This window comes from Pezoporus occidentalis, unplaced genomic scaffold (genome assembly GCF_034315485.1).
Source record: "Pezoporus occidentalis ecotype Australia unplaced genomic scaffold, CSIRO_AGI_Poc_V1 ctg555, whole genome shotgun sequence".
Classification (NCBI taxonomy): Eukaryota; Metazoa; Chordata; class Aves; order Psittaciformes; family Psittacidae; genus Pezoporus; species Pezoporus occidentalis.
This window is the reverse complement of record NW_026915894.1, coordinates 11,829-30,308: the sequence shown is the minus strand read 5'-3', so window position 1 is coordinate 30,308 and position 18,480 is coordinate 11,829. Positions and strand designations below refer to the sequence as shown.

The 18,480-nt window shown below is 63.4% G+C and overlaps 2 protein-coding genes across 2 annotated transcripts; one reads left to right on the top strand and one right to left on the bottom strand.

Moving 5' to 3' along the window:
* Window positions 1-952: 952 nt before the first annotated feature.
* Window positions 953-8,939, bottom strand: LOC134173822 (aldehyde dehydrogenase family 3 member B1-like). Its single transcript, XM_062638234.1, has 9 exons — window positions 8,791-8,939; window positions 8,130-8,292; window positions 5,885-5,995; window positions 5,665-5,785; window positions 5,495-5,580; window positions 5,206-5,287; window positions 4,269-4,655; window positions 4,021-4,187; window positions 953-1,190 (listed from the first exon to the last, which is right to left on the bottom strand). Exons 1-9 carry the CDS (start codon window positions 8,937-8,939, stop codon window positions 1,026-1,028), a joined length of 1,431 nt encoding a protein of 476 aa, XP_062494218.1. The 3' UTR covers window positions 953-1,025.
* A 4,836-nt stretch (window positions 8,940-13,775) lies between these two features.
* Window positions 13,776-18,465, top strand: UNC93B1 (unc-93 homolog B1, TLR signaling regulator). Its single transcript, XM_062638233.1, has 11 exons — window positions 13,776-13,896; window positions 13,990-14,131; window positions 14,211-14,364; window positions 14,437-14,598; window positions 14,665-14,779; window positions 14,853-14,946; window positions 15,025-15,149; window positions 16,490-16,672; window positions 16,751-17,024; window positions 17,181-17,299; window positions 17,869-18,465. The coding sequence occupies exons 1-11, from the start codon at window positions 13,813-13,815 to the stop codon at window positions 18,139-18,141; spliced, it is 1,725 nt and encodes a 574-aa protein (XP_062494217.1). The 5' UTR covers window positions 13,776-13,812; the 3' UTR covers window positions 18,142-18,465.
* Window positions 18,466-18,480: the final 15 nt, after the last annotated feature.

Below are 18,480 nucleotides of genomic sequence, written 5' to 3'. Positions count from 1 at the left end.
ACTGAACCCCCCAGCTCCCTCAGCCCTTCCCCATCACACCTGGGCTCCAGGCCCTGCTCCAGCTCCGTTCCCTTCTCTGGCCCCGCTCCAGCACCTCAAGGTCTCTCTTGCAGTGAGGGGCCCAGAGCTGAGCACAGGATTCGAGGTGCAGCCTCCCCAGTGCCCAGCACAGGGGCTGATGGAGCTCAGCAGGGTGCGATGCTGTGCCTGCGGGTGTCTGTGTGATGGACGGGGACACTGGGGCTCTGAGCACCCATCTCTGGGGCTCAGCTGATGGATTCCTGCCCCAAAGCTGGGTGATGAAGCAAGGGGAGGCCAGGCAGCAGAGCTCAATGCAAAGTCTTTACTACAGGCAAGGTAAAGACTTGCCTTTACTACAGGCAAGGTTACACAGAGCAGGAAAGCAGCAGCCAGCCCTGAGAGAAGGCAGAGAGAGGTTGATCCAGGAGAGACCCGTCCAAGAGGGGATGGGGTGAACTGCTGGTCCTCATCCTCCTGAGAGGTTCATCCAGGAGAGGCCCGTCCAAGAGGGGATGGGGTGAACTGCTGGTCCTCATCCTCCTGAGAGGTTGATGCAGGAGAGGCCCGTCCAAGAGGGGATGGGGTGAACTGCTGGTCCTCATCCTCCTGAGAGGTTCATCCAGGAGAGGCCCGTCCAAGAGGGGATGGGGTGAACTGCTGGTCCTCATCCTCCTGAGAGGTTCATCCAGGAGAGGCCCGTCCAAGAGGGGATGGGGTGAACTGCTGGTCCTCATCCTCCTGGGGACCATTTCCTTCAGGGGACGGGACGTTTGGGCTCAAAAGAAGACCTTTTGGCCCCTCCATCTCGTGTCCACGCCGAGGATGCAGAGCAGAGTCCACCGTGGAGCCCACCGGGTGCAGGACGAGGCGCCCATCCCGCTGCCCAAGGCCAAGGAGGGGGAAAGGGAGGAGAGGAGGACACCGGCGGCGCCGCGAGGCGTCCCCATCCTGACCGCAGGAGGGTGCGGAGCAGCCTCAGAGCAGGGTGCAGGTGCCCTTGCGCTTCACCTCGAAGGCGGCCGTGAGGAAGCCCAGCTTCTGCTGGCTGTAGGGGGGGTAGCGCAGGGCGTTGAGGGCCTCCAGGCCCATGTTGCGGTGCAGGCACCCGCGCTGGTGGCTGAAGGTGTCGAAGGTGAACTTGCCGTGGTACTTGCCCAGCCCGCTGCAGCCTGGAACACAGAGCACAGGTCCAGACCTGCCCCGGGGCTCTGCTCCTGCCTGCTCCAAGCGTGACGCAGGGAAAGCTTTGCTCCTGGAAGCGGGGATGTGGCGATGGAGACCTCGCCTTTCCCTTGGCCTTTTCCAGCTCTACAGCTCCTCAATCATAGAATCAAGGAACGGGTTGGGTTGGAAAGGAGCTTAAAATCATCCAGTTCCAACCCCCTGCCATGGGCAGGCACACCTCACACTAAACCATGGCACCCAAGGCTCTGTCCAACCTGGCCTTGAACACTGCCAGGGATGGAGCATTCACAACCTCCCTGGGCAACCCATTCCAGTGCCTCAGCACCCTCACAGGAAAGAATTTCCTCCTTAGATCCAATCTAAACTTCCCCTGTTTCAGTTTGAACCCGTTACCCCTTGTCCTGTCACTGCAGTCCCTAATGAAGAGTCCCTCCCCAGCATCCCTATAGGCCCCCTTCAGATACTGGAAGCTGCTCTGAGGTCTCCACGCAGCCTTCTCTTCTCCAGGCTCAACAGCCCCAACTTTCTCAGCCTGTCTTCATACAGGAGGTGCTCCAGCCCCTGAGCATCCTCGTGGCCTCCTCTGGACTTGTTCCAACAGTTCCATGTCCTTTTTATGTTGAGGACACCAGAACTGCACACAATGCTCCAGGTGAGGTCTCACGAGAGCAGAGCAGAGGGGCAGGATCACCTCCTTGGACCTGCTGGTCACGCTCCTTTGGATGCAGCCCAGGACACGGTTGGTTTCTGGGCTGTGAGCTCACACTGAAGCCGGCTCATGTTCATTTTCTCATCAACCAACACCCCCAAGTCCTTCTCCTTGGGCTGCTCTCAATCTCCTCTCTCTCCCCATGGTGAGGAGCTACCAGTGTGGCCCCTATGAAGCTCAGCTTCTTCCCAGAGTATTTCCAGCTGGGAGCCCCCGTTATCACCACCAGTTCTCCCAGTTGCCGGGGCTGGTTTCATCCTGAGGCTGCACAGGGTGGTTAAAAGCCCAATGACTGCTGTGGTGTGGAAGCTTTGACAAATGCCATCTCAGCCGGGTGATGAGCTCACCCTGGCTTCACCTCCTCATCCCAGGTAGTTTGGCTGAATCACTTCCATAAAGATAAGTTCTGGAACAGGAACCACCAAGGATTGTTCCTGAGCCACAGGCAGGTGAGGAATTAATTGTGGTTGGCCTTTGTGGTGTCCCATTATGTCTGATGCAAGCTGCTGAGCACAGGCAGCAGCAGACTGAGGTGAGGACACTCTGGAGACCAGGAGGTTGGGAAAGTTTTGGGAGAGGATTCCTGTTTTCCGGGGATAATGCACCAGGCAGGGCCCAGGGCAGAGCAGACCTCACGTTTCACCTGAGAATACAACTGTTGTTGCCCCTGGAGACCACAAACTCTTTGTCTTGCCCATCCCCAAGGCACCATAAGAAGGTTCTCCAGATGGTTACAAGAGTTTTGCCCGCACTGTTTTAGTCCTAAAAGGCAGAATGAAGGCACAAGTCTGCTCCTGAGGGATGCTGAGGGCCCCAATCCAGCACCAGGATGGCTGGAGGAGGAAGAGCCATCCACTTAGCCATCACCTATCCAAGAGCACAACGAGCTGATGTGCTCCATAGTGAGGACAGACCAAAAGGAGCAACGCTTCCCTCTCACTTGAGCAAGGCAGGAGCCCAACCCTGGCACAAAACTCACCCACAGTGCCCCACACTGCTCAGAAATAGCAGGGAAACAACCAAGGGGTAGAGAATTCCCAACCTTTTATACGGACCATCTGCACACACACAGGGAATGTGGTGGCTGGGACAGCAAACATGGAGAGGAGAAGCTCACAGTGCAAAGCCCGAGAGCTCAGCCCTTGTGCAGTGAAGCCAAGGGCTCTGGTGAAGTCCTAGAGGTGCAGAAGGGGTTTCCTGCACACCACGGAGCTCTGGGGCCACCAGGACCCTTCCTCACCCGTGGCCAGCGCGGTTCAGGCTCCCGGTGGCCAGGGACAGGCAGGGTTGGGGTTTGCACCTACCGATGCCACCGAAGGGCAGCGAGGTCAGTGTCATGTGTGTCAGGGTGTCATTGCCACAGAAGCCACCGCTGCTCGTGCGCTCCAGGACCTGGGCCACCACCTGGGAGGGGGGCAGAGGAGGTGGACGTGGGCCTCACACTTTGGTTCCACCGGCAACGCTTGGACCTTAAAGCTCCTCCAGCTCCAGCCCCAACCCCTTCCACTGGAGCAGCTTGCTCCGAGCCCCTGTGTCCAACCTGGCCTTGAGCACTGCCAGGGATGGGGCAGCCACAGCTTCTCTGGGCACCCTGTGCCAGCGCCTCAGCACCCTCCCAGGGAAGAGCTTCTGCCTCAGAGCTCATCTCAGTCTCCCCTCGGGCAGGTTCCAGCCATTCCCCTTGGCCTGTCCCTACATCCCTTGTCCCAAACCCCTCTCCAGGTTCCCTGCAGCCCCTTCAGGCACTGGAGCTGCTCTCAGGTCTCCCCTTCAGGAGCCTTCTCTTCTCCAGGCTGCCCCAGCCCAGCTCTCTCAGCCTGGCTCCAGAGCAGAGCTGCTCCAGCCCTCGCAGCATCCCCATGGATACCTCTGGCCCCTCTCCAACAGCTCCACATCCCTCTTGTGCTGCTGCCCCAGAGCTGAACACAGCGCTCCAGAGTGGGGGTCTCACCTCATCATCACCCACCTCATCCACCAGTCTCATGTGCTCAGAGCAGGGCTCAAAAGCCCCCTCAGAGCATGCTCTGGGGCTTCAGTGAGTTGGGCACAAGCCCTAACGCCCTACTTCCTCACCCCCCCTTTCCTGTCCCATGCCCTCCACACACCTTGCAATCACTGGAGAAGGCGTAGACGGCCAACGGCCGCGGCCTCTCGTTGATGAACTCAATGGCTTCATCCATGCTGGCCACGACGACCATGGGCAGGATGGGCCCGAAGATCTCCTCCTGCATGATGGGATCCGAGGGCAGCACGTCCGCCAGCACCGTGGGAGCTGTGGGGAAGGGTTACGGCATCACATCACCCGGTGCCCCAGCACAGGGGCTCCCAGCATCGCCCAGCCCCACGTCCTCACCGATGTACCGCTCCTCCTCCTCCGCCTGCCCGCCGATGGCCACCCTCCCGCTGCGCAGCAGCGCCCGCAGCCGCTGGAATTCCTTCTGGTCCACGATGCGCCCGAAGTCGGGCGATTCCCGAGGGTTGGAGCCATAGAACTCGGTGATGGCCTCGCGCAGGGCGGGCAGCAGCTTCTCCTGCAGCTCCAGGGTGCAGAGCACGTAGTCGGGGGCCACGCAGGTCTGCCCCGCGTTGAAGAAGCGGCCCCAGGCCACCCGCCGGGCCACGCTGCGCACGTCGCACGGCTCCGACACGTAACAGGGGTTCTTGCCCCCCAGCTCCAGCGTCACCGGGGTGAGGTGCTGGGCAGCGGCTGCCATCACCACCCTCCCCACGGAGGGGCTGCCTGCGGGCAAGGGAAGAGCGGAGTCAGGGCTGGGAACACACCAGGTACAGGCTGGCTCTGGGAGGGAGCGCGCTGGGGAGCCAGGTCCCACCAACCCTCAGGTACAAGCGTAGAGCCATGGAATGGGTTGGGATGGAAGGGAGCTTAAAGCTCACCCAGTTCCAACCCCGACCCCTTCCACTAGAGCAGCTTGCTCCAAGCCCCTGTGTCCAACCTGGCCTTGAACACTGCCAGGGATGGGGCAGCCACAGCTTCTCTGGGCACCCTGTGCCAGCGCCTCAGCACCCTCCCAGGGAAGAGCTTCTGCCTAAGAGCTCATCTCAGTCTCCTCTCAGGCAGGTTAAAGCCATTCCCCTTGGCCTGGCCCTACAGGCTCCTGTGCTCCCCCCCGTTACAACATCCTGGAGCCTCCAACACATCCTGAGACCGCATCTCCAGCACAACGAGCTCTGACTTCTTAGAGGGCAGGCAAGCGCAGGCGTAAGGAACAATGGGGTATCCCTCTTCCCGCATTGCACCAACCCCACAGCAGGCTCTGCTCTGGACATACCAGTGAAGAAGATGTAGTCAAACTTGTTCTCCAGCAGCCTGCTGGTCTCCTGAGCACCAGCGGTCACCACGGCAAAGCAGTCCTGCAGTGCAAGAGGAAGGGTCCCCCACGGTCAGCATCACCCATGTCTGCTGTGTCCCCATCCCCACCAACAGCATCCCAGGCACGTGGACACCGGAGGAAGGAGGTACAGCAGCACCTCAGAGCAGTGCTGGTGAGGGCAAGGCAGGGTTGGGAACACCATGGCCCTGGGGCAGGGATGGGGATAAGGGCAGGAATTGCTCCTCACACTGTCCAGGTAGCAGCCCAGCGATTCAGCAAGGAGCCTTCCAGTGTTCTTGGCCTTCTCAGAGGGCTTGATGACAACACAGTTACCTGGGAGGAGATGGAGAGGACATCATCGCAGTGACTGGGTGCCAACCAGCCCTTGGGGCCCCCCAGCCTGGATGCTCAGCTCACCAGCAGCGATGGCCCCAATGAGAGGCCCCAGGATGAGGTGGATGGGGTAGTTCCAAGGCCCAATGATGAGCACCACGCCATAGGGGTCCTTGCGGATGAAGGCAGAGTCCAGCTGTGTCATCTGCAATGAGACCATGAGCTCAGGGCTGTCCCCTCCCTGAGCTGCTCTGCCCCATGAGTGTCCCCCTCTTCCCTTCCCAACGCAGAGCTCCTGCCTCACCAGGTTCTTGCCCACGTGCTCGTCCTTCATCCAGTGGCACAGGTTGTTCAGGGTGTTGTTGAGCTCGTTCTTGCACAGGAGGATCTCAATGAGATAAGCCTCGAAGGATGGCTGGGGACAGACATCATCATGGATCATCAGGACAGACATCACCCCAACACCGACCCCCTCATCTCCCCTTCCACAGGAGGCATCTCCCCCCTCTTCTGCCCATGAAGAGGAGCAGAAGGCATTAAGTAGAAGTTATTAAGCACAACCAGAGAAGGTTTGTGCTGGAAGGGACCTTAAAGCCCAGCCAGTTCCACCCCCCTGCCATGGGCAGGGACACCTTCCACTCATCTTGATCTCCCTCTGGCGGGTTAAAGCCATTCCCCTTGGCCCTTCCCTACAGGTTTCCTGCAGCCCCTTTAACATCTCCACAACATTTATCCTTCTCCTGAGACCCCATCTGTGACCTGCTTGATGGGGCAGGAGCCCTGAGCCAAGGGGGGACCAAGCAATGGCCCCAGGAGCTCCAGACAAGCCGGTGCTGGTGTCTCCATGCTGCAGACAGCGGATGGGACCATGCTCCCACTGCTGGGCCCATGTCCTGACCCCCAGAAGAGACAGAAAGGCAGGTGGGGCGAGATGCCTCCGTTTGGGAATTGAACCCAACATAAGCCATCCCAATGGGCAACGGACACAATGCCCACATGGACAGTGATGGGGAACGGTGCTGGGACACCAGAGCCGGGACCACAGCGGCTTCCAAGGCCCATCCTGCCCACGGTGGGTCCTCTCCGCTGCTGTAAGCACGAAGCACAGCTCAGGATGTCCTTGCAGGAGCAGTGGGAAGACACAAGAAGATAGTGAGCAGGCCCAGGAAAGCCCTTCCAAAGGCCTGGAGAGCAGGAAGAGCAAAGCTCCTGCGCTGCAAAGCACATCCCAACATCCTTCAGACTCCTCCAACCCACCCAAAGGGTGGGAGCCTTCCTCCATCACCACTTTGGGGTTGGGGGGCTCGGAGGCAGCAACTTCTGATGTTCCACCACCAAAGCCCCCTCAGGAGAGACCTTCAGGTGCCCAGTGCCACTGGATGTGTCACTGCCAAGAGGCTGAGCTGCACGGGAGGGCTCAGCAAGGCCAGGAGGTGGCCGGTGAAGCACCGGGGATGCTCTCAGCCCCGTCTTTGAGAGTTGCATCACTGCAAGGATGAGGAAACTGCCGCTGCAGATTAAGGGTTCCAAGGAGACATCAAGGTTAGGAGATGGGATATTCCAGCTGAGGTCATCCAAGTGCCTTCCAAGATCAGTGGGGAGCAGGTGAGGCACCCACCTCAGATACGCAAGAGCAGGTGAATTGTCCATCTAACTATGAAGGTCCAACTGCATAACAAACGCGTGAGTGGACAACAGGAACTAATTACAGGCAATTAGGAGAGGCGAAGGACGCACTTGGAGCTCTGCTGCCCATCTGATGCTGAAGGAGAAGGGCCTCCCCTCACACAAACAAGGCAATTACAAAGGCTGGGAGAGGGCAGGATGTTGAAAGCCGGCTCGGATACACCCCTGGATGCAAGGCCTTTAGGGCTGAGTGATCCCACGGCGTGATAAGGGCAGTTACCCCTCTGAGAGCATCTCCCGGTGGTCCAGGAGGGAAGCATGGGGTGGGCTGCAGCAAACCTCCGGGAGGGGAAAAGGGCCCTGAAGCACCCACATGGAGAGGAGACGAGCTCAAAGCACAAGGCAGAGCTACGGTGGGGATGCTGCTGCCGCGGCAGCGCGCTGCAACACGCAGGGCCGCATCCAGGAGGGACCCGGATGCACATCCCAGTGGAACCAGTCCCCGCCAGGAGCCCCGGCAGGAATGTGCAACCCCAGCACGTTGCACAACACCGCCGGTAATCCCGGGTGCCACCGTGCTGCTGAGGGGCACCCCAAGACATCACCGCTGCGGAGGGCACCTGAAGCCACCCCTGACTCCACGTGTGGGGCAAAGCTCGGTGATCCCCGGGGTCCCCCCCTCGCATCGGCCAATGGGGCCTTGGTTGAATGCTCCGGGGATGGGAACACGGTCCCTATGTCCAGAGAGCTCTGTGCCGAAGCAGCACCTATGGGTGCCCCACGGCAGCCCTGAAGCACAGCAAGGGGCACGCAGGACCCCAGGGAGGATGCCCACAGAGCCCCACACACACGCGAGACCCAGAGGAAGGGCTATGAACGGTCCCAAAGGTGCACCCAGCACCCGGCTCCCCCCTTCCCCTCACCTTGCCCACGTCCAGGGCCGTGGCCTCCAGGATCTCCTGCTTCTTGTCCTCCAGGAAGCGGCCCAGGGCCTCCAGCTGCGCCACCCGGTACTCCATGGGCCGCGTCTTCCCCGAGAGCCAGGCTGCCCGCAGCAGGGCCACCAGCCCCGCATAGGGGTTCCCGCTGCACGCATGGGGCTGTCAGAGGGACCCCAAGCCCATCACAGCCCCATGTGTTGTCCCCCCACAGCGCCCCAAACGGGAGCCCCACAGACCCCAGGGATGGGGCAGGGAGTCCCCTCCTGTGCCCCCTCCATGGCACTGATCCCAGCGTTCCCTTCTCTCATCCCTTGGTCCATGGACCCCAAACCTGTCCCCCAGCACCCTTCATCAGCACCCAGCTCCTCATCACCCCAACCCAGCACCAAACAGCACCCCGGGGTGAGGGCAGAGCACCCAGACCCCTCCTACTCCCATTCATCCCAGCCTCACGCTCTCCCATCACCATCCATGCTCCCCTTCCCATCACCACCCTCATCCTCCTCAGGAGCATTCCCAGCCCCGGGAGCTGCTGGGATGCGGCAGCCCCTGGACCCCAAAACCTCTCCCCCTCTTCATCAGCACCATGGGGACCCCATCACCCTGTGTCTCCCTTTCCCCCCCCCCAGCCCCTCGCTCTCACCATCCAGCAGTGCACATCACGGGCCCCTTCCCCACGCTCCCGCTGCTGCTCCCACCGCCTCCACAGCAGCCGGCGGCATTCCCGGGATCGCTGCCCACAGGGATGCACTTCCCTGGCTGCTGCCCGGGGAGCTCAAGGGCTTGCTGCATGCCAAGGCCTCGGAAGGAGCTGCTGGGATGGAAGTGCTGGAATGCCGGAGCTGGAAGTGCCGGATCCCAGCAGGAGTCACCCATGTCCCAGGGCTGCCTGTGGCACCTCTGGAGGGTGAAGCTGTGCTGCTTGGGGCTGTCCCGGCCTGACTCATCCCGGCGGGACATGCCTGGCATTCCCGGGATCATCGCCACCACCACCTGCTGCTGTGGGGTCACCCCATGGGGACCTCAAGGACCCACACGGAGCCCCCTCAGTGGGGGCCAGCACTGGGACTTCCACAGCCCGCTTGGGTCCACCAGCGCGCCAGGAGCTGTGGGGCAGAGCTGCAGCCCCATAGCTGCCCCTCTCCGTGCCCCAATGAACCCACCTTCCCTCAAGGGAACCCACCCAGAGGGGTGCCCCACAGCCGCCGTGGGACCCCAAAGGGCTCACCTGTGGGGCTGAGCGGTGGCCAGAGGAGCTGGAGGTGCTGCTGATGCTCAGGGGGATGCCCCTAAATGCTGTGGGGCTGGTGGCCAGGCCCCATGGCCAGCGATGGGCAGGGCTGGGCCCCGCCTCTGTGGGGCCGGCAATGGGGCCAAGGCCTGGGCTGGGACCTCCCCTCCATGGACAGTGGTCCTGGGGGGTCTCCTGTGGGCCCCAGCACCACCATGAACCATGGGGAACCCATAAGCACCCATGGAGCTGGTATCCAGGGCCACCCTGACCAAAGGGCACCCCATAGGCACCCCCCAGGTGCCCTGCCCCACATCCCCAGCACCATGGGGCTCACCCACAGCACCCCCATGGCAGCACCCAAAGAGGGTGACGCAGTTGTCCCCAAGCAGCCGCTGTCCCCATGGAGGATGCCTCACGTCACCGGAGACCTAAAGGGACAGCAGGGATCAGAGACTGGAATGGGATCATGGGGGGGGCCCCATTACACTGCACAACCCCCCCCAGCACCCTGACCCCTGCACAGCACCCACTGAACCCCCCCCCAGCACCCTGACCCCTGCACAGCACCCACTGAACCCTCCCCCAGCACCCTGACCCCTGCACAGCACCCACTGAACCCCCCCCCCAGCACCCTGACCCCTGCACAGCACCCACTGAACCCCCCCCCAGCACCCAGACCCCTGCACAGCACCCATTGAACTCCCCCAGCACCCTGACCCCTGCACAGCACCCATTGAACTCCCCCAGCACCCTGACCCTTGCACAGCACCCACTGAACCCCCCCAGCACCCTGACCCCTGCACAGCACCCATTGAACTCCCCAGCACCCTGACCCCTGCACAGCACCCACTGAACTCCCCCAGCACCCTGACCCTTGCACAGCACCCATTGAACCCCCCCCAGCACCCTGACCCTTGCACAGCACCCATTGAACCCCCCCCAGCACCCTGACCCTTGCACAGCACCCATTGAACCCCCCCCAGCACCCTGACCCCTGCACAGCACCCATTGAACCCCCCAGCACCCTGACCCCTGCACAGCACCCATTGAACCCCCCCAGCACCCTGACCCCCCAGCACTTCACCCATTGACCCCCCCCAGCACCGTGACTCCTGCACAGCACCCATTGAACCCTCCCAGCACCCTGACCCCTGCACAGCACCCACTGAACCCCCCCCAGCACCCTGACCCCTGCACAGCACCCACTGAACCCCCCCCAGCACCCTGACCCCTGCACAGCACCCACTGACCTCCCAGCACCCACTGACCCCCCCCAGCACCGTGACCCCTGCACAGCATCCACTGAACTCCCAGCACCCACTGAACCCCCCCCCCAGCACCCTGAACCCTGCACAGCACCCACTGAACTCCCAGCACCCTGACCCCTGCACAGCACCCACTGAACCCCTCCCAGCACCCTGACCCGTGCACAGCACCCACTGAACCCCCCCCAGCACCCTGACCCCTGCACAGCACCCACTGAACCCCTCCCAGCACCCTGACCCCTGCACAGCACCCACTGAACCCCCCCAGCACCCACTGACCCCCACAGCACCCACTGAACCCCTGCAGCACCCTGACCCCTGCACAGCACCCACTGAACTCCCCCAGCACCTGACCCCTGCACAGCACCCGTGACCCCTGCACAGCATCCACTGAACCCCCAGCACCCTGACCCCTGCACAGTACCCACTGACCACCCCCAACACCCTGACCCCTGCACAGCACCCACTGAACCCCTGCACAGCACCCTGACCCCTGCACAGCACCCACTGAACTCCCCCAGCACCGTGACCCCTGCACAGTACCCACTGACCACCCCCAACACCCTGACCCCTGCACAGCACCCACTGAACCCCTGCACAGCACCCACTGAGCCCTCCCCAGCACCCTGACCCCTGCACAGCACCCATCGAACCCCCCCCAGCACTGACCCCTGTACATCACCTATTGACTCCCCCCAGCACCCTGACCCCTGCACAGCACCCACTGAACCCCTCCCAGCACTGACCCCTGCACAGCACCCACTGAACCCCCCCAGCACCCTGACCCCTGCACAGCACCCCTGCACCCCCCCAGCACCTGACCCTTGCACAGCACCCACTGAGCACCCCCTGACCCCTGCACAGCACCCTGACCCCTGCACAGCACCCATTGAACCCTTGAAGCCCCCCCAGCACCCTGACCCCTGCACAGCACCCACTGAACTCCCCCAGCATCCTGACCCCTGCACAGCACCTATTGACTCCCCCCAGCACCCTGACCCCTGCACAGCACCCACTGAACTCCCAGCACCCTGACCCCTGCACAGCACCCACTGACCCCCCCCAGCACCCTGACCCCTGCACAGCACTCATTGACTCCCCCCAGCACCCTGACCCCTGCACAGCACCCACTGAACCCCCCCCAGCACTGGTGGCTCCTTCTCCTCACCCCAGGCATCCCCCAGTACCGGCCGGGCCGGATCCTGCTCCGGTCCCGTGACCATGCCAGGACGTCACCTTCGGGCCCTCCCTGCCCCCGGGCACCCCCGCCTGGCCACGCACCCATGGGTGCTCCCAGCACCGGGATCGGGTGCCGTAAGGACCCGCACGTGTCCGGTCACCCCCAAACCGGCCCCGCACCCACAAACGGCCCAGGGTTGGGAAGGGGAAGCGAGAGTGGAGGGACCCGGTAGCACCCAGCACCCAGGGCTGGAGCACCCACACCGGGGCCCGGTGCGAGGGCTGGTGGGATGGGGATGGGGTCAGGGTGCTGGGGGGTTCAATGGGTGCTGTGCAGGGGTCAGGGTGCTGTGGGGGGTTCAATGGGTGCTGTGCAGGGGTCAGGGTGCTGGGGGGTTCAATGGGTGCTGTGCAGGGGTCAGGGTGCTGGGGGGGGTTCAATGGGTGCTGTGCAGGGGTCAGGGTGCTGGGAGTTCAGTGGGTGCTGTGCAGGGGTCAGGGTCAGGGTGCTGGGGGGGTTTCAGGGTGCTGGGGGGAGTCAATAGGGTTCAGGGGTCAGTGCTGGGGGGGTTCAATGGGTGCTGTGCAGGGGTCAGGGTGCTGGGGGGGGTTCAATGGGTGCTGTGCAGGGGTCTGTGCAGGGTCAGGGTGCTGGGGGGGGTTCAGTGGGTGCTGTGCACGGGTCAGGGTGCTGGGAGGGGTTCAGTGGTTGCTGTGCAGGGGTCAGGGTGCTGGGGGGCTCAATGGGTGCTGTGCAGGGGTCAGGGTGCTGGGGGGTTCAATGGGTGCTGTGCAGGGGTCAGGGTGCTGGGGGGGTTCAATGGGTGCTGTGCAGGGGTCAGGGTGCTGGGGGGGTTTCAAGGGTTCAATGGGTGCTGGGGGGGTTCAATGGGTGCTGTGCAGGGGTCAGGGTGCTGGGGGGTTCAATGGGTGCTGTGCAGGGGTCAGGGTGCTGGGGGTGCAGGATCGGCCCCTTTAAGCGTCCCCGTCCCGCCCGCCCCATCCGAAAGAGGAAGCGGCGCCCGCCCCGCCCCGGGCTCCGGTAGGGGAGCGGATACCGGGGGTGCTGGGTGCGGGGCTGGGGGTGATGGGTGCGGGGCTGGGGGTGTTGGGTGCGGGGCTGGGGGTGCTGGGTGCGGGGCTGGGGGTGCTGGGTGCGGGGCTCGGGGTGCTGGGTGCGGGGCTGGGAGTGCTGGGTGCGGGGCTGGGGGCTGGGTGCGGGGCTGGGGGTGTTGGGTGCGGGGCTGGGGGTGATGGGTGCGGGGCTGGGGGTGCTGGGTGCGGGGCTGGGGTGCTGGGTGCGGGGCTGGGAGTGCTGGGTGCGGGGCTGGGGGTGCTGGGTGCGGGGCTGGGGGTGAGGGGTGCGGGGCTGGGGGTGCTGGGTGCGGGGCTCGGGGTGCTGGGTGCGGGGCTGGGGGTGATGGGTGCGGGGCTGGGGGTGCTGGGTGCGGGGTTGGGGTGCTGGGTGCGGGGCTGGGGGTGCTGGGTGCGGGGCTGGGAGTGCTGGGTGCGGGGCTGGGGGTGCTGGGTGCGGGGCTGGGGTGCTGGGTGCGGGGCTGGGGTGCTGGGTGCGGGGCTGGGGTGCTGGGCTGGGGATGCTGGGTGCGGGGCTGGGAGTGCTGGGTGCTGAGGTGAAGGGTTGGGGGTGCAAGACATGGGTACAGGGTCTGGCGGGGTGGGGGGGCAAAGTGCATGGGTGCAGGTCTGTGGGTGCTGGGCTCAGGTCTGTGGGTTCAAAGCACATGGGTGCAAGGGATGAGGGTGCTGGATCTGGGGGTGCTGGGCACAACGGTGCAAAGGTGCAAGGGTTGGGGGTGCTGGGCACAGGGTCCGCAGGTGCAGGGGTGCAAAGTGCATGGGTGCAGCTCTGGGGGCGCTGGGTGCAGGGTCCATGGGTGCAAAGCACATGGGTGCAGCGCTTGGGGGTTACCAACAGCGCCCCAACCCCTTCCCCGCCCCATGCAGGCCCCCCCCCCCCGGAGGCAGGATGCAGAAGGACCCCAGCGTGTACCAGGATGCAGCCACGGCAGTGGCGGGTGACAGGCTGGGTGCTGAGGGGACAGAGACGCAGGTGAGGTCCCTATGGGTGCCCCCCATAGGGTCCCAGTGGTGCTCCCCCCCCACGCCGGGGGCTGACAGCCACTGTCCCCCCCCACCCCAACAGCTGGATGACTTTGTGGGTGCTCACCCCGACTACAACGAGGAGGAGGAGGAGCACAAGTTCTTCCGCCGCAAGCGCCTGGGGGTCATCAAGAACGTGTTGGCCGCCAGCCTGGCCGGGACCCTCACCTATGGGGTGTACCTGGGTATGGTCCTGCTGCTCCTCAGGGGCCCCCAGTGTGGGTTTGGGGGGGGTGACCGGCTCTGGACCCCCCCCCTCCTCAGGCCTGCTGCAGATGCAGCTGATCCTGCACTACGACGAGACGTACCGGGAGGTGAAGTACAGCAACATCCAACTGGAGGACATCGACCGCAAGGTGTTGATGGGCATCAACGTCACCCCCATCGCGGCGCTGCTCTATACCCCCGTCCTCATCAGGTAGGGCACTCTCCATGCTGCCCAACAGCCTTCCCAACGGGAATCCGTGCTGCCCTCTCCAATCCCTGGCAGGTTCTTTGGCATCAAGTGGGCCATGTTCCTCGCCGTGGGTATCTACGCCTTCTTCGTCTCCAGCAACTACTGGGAGCGCTACTACACGTTGGTGCCCTCCGCCGTGGCCATCGGGGTGGCCATCGTGCCCCTCTGGGCTTCCCTGGGCAACTACATCACCAGGTAGGCCAGGGGTGGGGTGGGTGTGAGGTCCTGGGTGACACCCAACTGACCCACGGTGCCATGCAGGATGGCCCAGAAGTACCACGAGCACGTCAACTACAAGGAGGAGCAGCGGGCGCCACGAGGGGCCAGTGATGCCTACATCATCGTCTTCCAGACCATCTTCTATGCCTTCTTCCACGTGAGTGCTGGCCCAGGGAATGGGATGGGGTGGGCAACGTGGTGCTGAGCACCTCCTGCTCTCCGTGCTGCAGTTGAGCTTCGTCTGCGCCCAGATGCCCATGCTCTTCTTCCTCAACGACTACCTCTACCAGCTCAACCACACGCTCTTCGGGGTCAAGCACTGCGGTGAGGACGGGGTGGTGCGGTGGGGTGGCAGCGGGACCTCCGGGTGGGCAGGAACCACGGTGTGTGCCCCCCCAACAGGGACCCTGAGCCACGGCACCCTGCCCGGCTTCAACACCACGGTGCTGCAGAGCCTGCCCCGCAGCGTCAACCTCATCGTGGTGGACAGCGTGCTGATGGCGGCCGCCTTCCTCGCCATGCTGGTGGTGAGTGAGCTGGGCACAGGGCTCCAGCAGGGCCAGCATCATCCCTATGGAATCATGGAATCAGCTGGGTTGGTAAAGAGCTTTAGGATCATCCAGCGCAACCATTGCCCAGCACTGCCAAGGCTCACGTCCCCAAGAGCCACATCCACACATCCTCTAAGCACCCCCAGGGCCGGTGCCTGCAGCCCTGCCCTGGGCAGCCTGTTCCAATGCCTGAGCACCCTCTGGGGCAGGAATTGTTCCTCAGCTCCATCTAAACCTGCCCTGGGGCAGCTTGAGGCCGTTTCCTCTTGTCCCATCCCTTGTTCCTTGGGAGCAGAGCCCAGCCCCTCCTGGCTCCATCCTCCTCTCAGGCACTTGGAGGCAGCCATCAGGTCCCCCCTGAGCCTTTCTCCACACTTCCCTCAGCATCACACCTGGGCTCCAGGCCCTGCTCCAGCTCCGTTCCCTTCTCTGGCCCCGCTCCAGCACCTCAAGGTCTCTCTTGCAGTGAGGGGCCCAGAGCTGAGCACAGGATTCGAGGTGCAGCCTCCCCAGTGCCCAGCCCCGTGCCCAATCCCTGCCCTGCTCCTGCTGCCGCACTGGTGCTGGTGCAGTACCAGGATGCTGGGGGCTTCTTGGCTGCCTGGGCACAAGCTGCTCCTGCTCAGCTCCAGCAGCTCCTTTCCAGCCTGGAGCGTTCCATGGGGCTGCTGTGGCCCAGGGTGAGGACCCAGCACCGAGCCTGGTTGGATCTCACACCAGTGACCACAACGCAGGGATCCAGCCTGGCCGGATCCTTCTTGCAGAGCCTCCCTATCCTCCCTCCAGCAGATCAGCTCCCGCCCTTGGTGTCATGTGAAGTGACTCAGGGTGCCCTCCATGCCCTCATCCAGATCATCAATGAAGATAGCAAACAGCACTGGCCCCAACCCCAAGCCCTGAGGGCCACCACCAGTGACCGGTCACCATCTAGATGTGACACCGTTCACCAGCACTCTCTAGGCTCTGCCAGCCAGCCAGCCTTTTATCCAGCAAAGAATCCACCCACCCGGGGCCATGAGCAGCCAGTGTCTCCAGGAGAACACTGCGGGACACCGCATCGATGCTTTGCTAGGGTCCAGAGGGGCAATGTCCACAGCCTTTCCCTCATTCACCAGGCAGGTCAATTGTTGCAGGAGGAGATGAGGTCGGTCAAGCAGGACCTGCCCTTCTGGTGCTGACCGTGTTGATCCCCTTGTTGTCCTGCACGTGCTTTGCCATCCACGGCAGAAGGGTTGCAACCGGGCGATCCTAAGGTCCTTTGCAAGCCAAACCCTCTCGCTTGGGATGCGGTGCTCCGTGCCCTTCCCCACACGCAGGTCCTGGTGCTCTGCGGTGCAGCCTATCGACCCACGGAGGAGATCGACCTGCGCAGCATCGGCTGGGGGAACATCTTCCAGCTGCCCTTCAAGCACATGAGGGACTATCGCCTGCGCCACCTCTTCCCCATCTTCATCTACAGCGGCTTCGAGGTGCTCTTTGTCTGCACCGGCTTCTCCCTGGTAGGGATGGATGGGGACAGAGGGGAGGTGACAAAGCAGGGACAACCCAAGTGACGCCGAGCCCGTTCTTCCCTGCAGAACTATGGGGTGTGCGCCCTGGGGCTGGAGAAGCTGGCCTATCTCCTCATGGCCTACGGGCTGTCCGCCTCGGCCTGCTCCAGCCTGGCCCTGGGCATGCTGCGCCTGCAGCGGCACATCCCGCTGCTGGCTGGAGCCTTCATCCACGCTGCCCTCCTGGTGACGCTGTTCTGCTGGGCACCGGAGCCCCGGCTCGTGGGCCAGGCTCCTCTGCTCTACGCCATCGCCGCGCTCTGGGGCACGGGGAGCGCCCTCAACAAGACCAGCATCAGCAGTGAGTAGCGGGAAGGTCCCCAGCACGGCCTCTCTTGTGTCCCCCCCTGCTTCCTCCTCGTGCCACAACCTGCTCCTTGGACACGCTGACAAGGAGCAGGACAGACCCACGGTGTCCCCACAGGGGGACCCTGACAGCAGCTCTCCTCCCTCACAGTCCTCCTGGGCATGTTGTACAAGAACAAGGAGCGCCAGGACTTCATCTTCACCATCTACCACTGGTGGCAAGCCCTGGCCATCTTCACCGTCTACCTCTGGTCAGAACTACCCATGAAGGTGACCGCGGTGGGGTGGGCAGAACCTCAACATAAAAAGGACATGGAACTGTTGGAACAAGGCCAGAGGAGGCCACGAGGATGCTCAGGGGCTGGAGCACCTCCTGTATGAAGACAGGCTGAGGAAGTTGGGGCTGTTCAGCCTGGAGAAGAGAAGGCTGCGGGGAGACCTCAGAGCAGCTTCCAGTGTCTGAAGGGGGCCTATAGGGATGCTGGGGAGGGACTCTTCATTAGGGACTGCAGTGACAGGACAAGGGGTAACGGGTTCAAACTGAAACAGGGGAAGTTTAGATTGGATCTAAGGAGGAAATTCTTTCCTGTGAGGGTGGTGAGGCACTGGAATGGGTTGCCCAGGGAGGTTGTGAATGCTCCATCCCTGGCAGTGTTCAAGGCCAGGTTGGACAGAGCCTTGGGTGCCATGGTTTAGTGTGAGGTGTCCCTGCCCATGGCAGGGGGTTGGAACTGGGTGATCTGCAGCTCCTTCCCTACCCTAACGATTCTATGGTTCTATGGACGTGGGAGCTGAGGGGGCTGCAGCCCCACGCTCAGCCCCTCCTGGCCCCGCTGCAGGCCAAGCTCTCCATCCTGCTGGCGACGCTGGTGGCGGCGGTGGGGGCCTACGTGCGGATGGAGCAGCGGCTGGGGCAGCACGTGGAGTACCGCCTGCCCCGCATCCCGCGCCCGCGCCACCGCATGCGCGGCTACCGCTACCTGGAGGAGGACGCCTCGGACCAGACGGGCTCCGAGGGCGATGGGGACGGCGAGGAGGAGCAGGAGGAGCGCCCAGCACCGGCCTCCAGCCGCGAGGAGCTGCCCACAGGGGATGAGGAGCAGCGGGGTTAGAGCCGCCCGGCCCGTTCCAGCCCTGGGGGGCGGCCCCCACCTTGTTCTCTACAGCAAAAAGTAGGGGGCTGAACCCACCCTGGAGCTGCCCAAAGACTCCTGAGCAGGCTCAAGCTTCCAGAGGGCCCCTCTGCAGCAACCCCAGGCCAGGCCTAAAGACCCCGTTGCGAAGCAATGCAGCCCCCAAAAAGACCCCAAAGCCCTCAGGCCAGGCCTGCAGCCCTATAGCCAGCCCCATAGCCCCCCCCCCCAGGCAGGCCTGCAGAGCCCCTAACCAAGCCTAAAGTCCCTCAGGCCAGGCCTGTATCCCCATAGCCCCCCCCCCAGGCAGGCCTGTAG

Bases quoted from the DNA above. Each gene is read 5' to 3' on its own strand.
- LOC134173822 (XM_062638234.1), bottom strand. From the start codon at position 8,939: ATGCAGCAAGCCCTTGAGCTCCCCGGGCAGCAGCCAGGGAAGTGCATC. The intron at 5,581-5,664 runs GTGAGCTGAGCA...ATCTCCTCCCAG, and splicing joins CATTGGGGCCATCGCTGCTG to GTAACTGTGTTGTCATCAAG. The intron at 4,656-5,205 runs GTATGTCCAGAG...CCTTGCCCGCAG, and splicing joins TGACTACATCTTCTTCACTG to GCAGCCCCTCCGTGGGGAGG.
- UNC93B1 (XM_062638233.1), top strand. From the start codon at position 13,813: ATGCAGAAGGACCCCAGCGTGTACCAGGATGCAGCCACGGCAGTGGCG. The intron at 13,897-13,989 runs GTGAGGTCCCTA...CCACCCCAACAG, and splicing joins CTGAGGGGACAGAGACGCAG to CTGGATGACTTTGTGGGTGC. The intron at 14,947-15,024 runs GTGAGGACGGGG...CCCCCCCAACAG, and splicing joins CTTCGGGGTCAAGCACTGCG to GGACCCTGAGCCACGGCACC.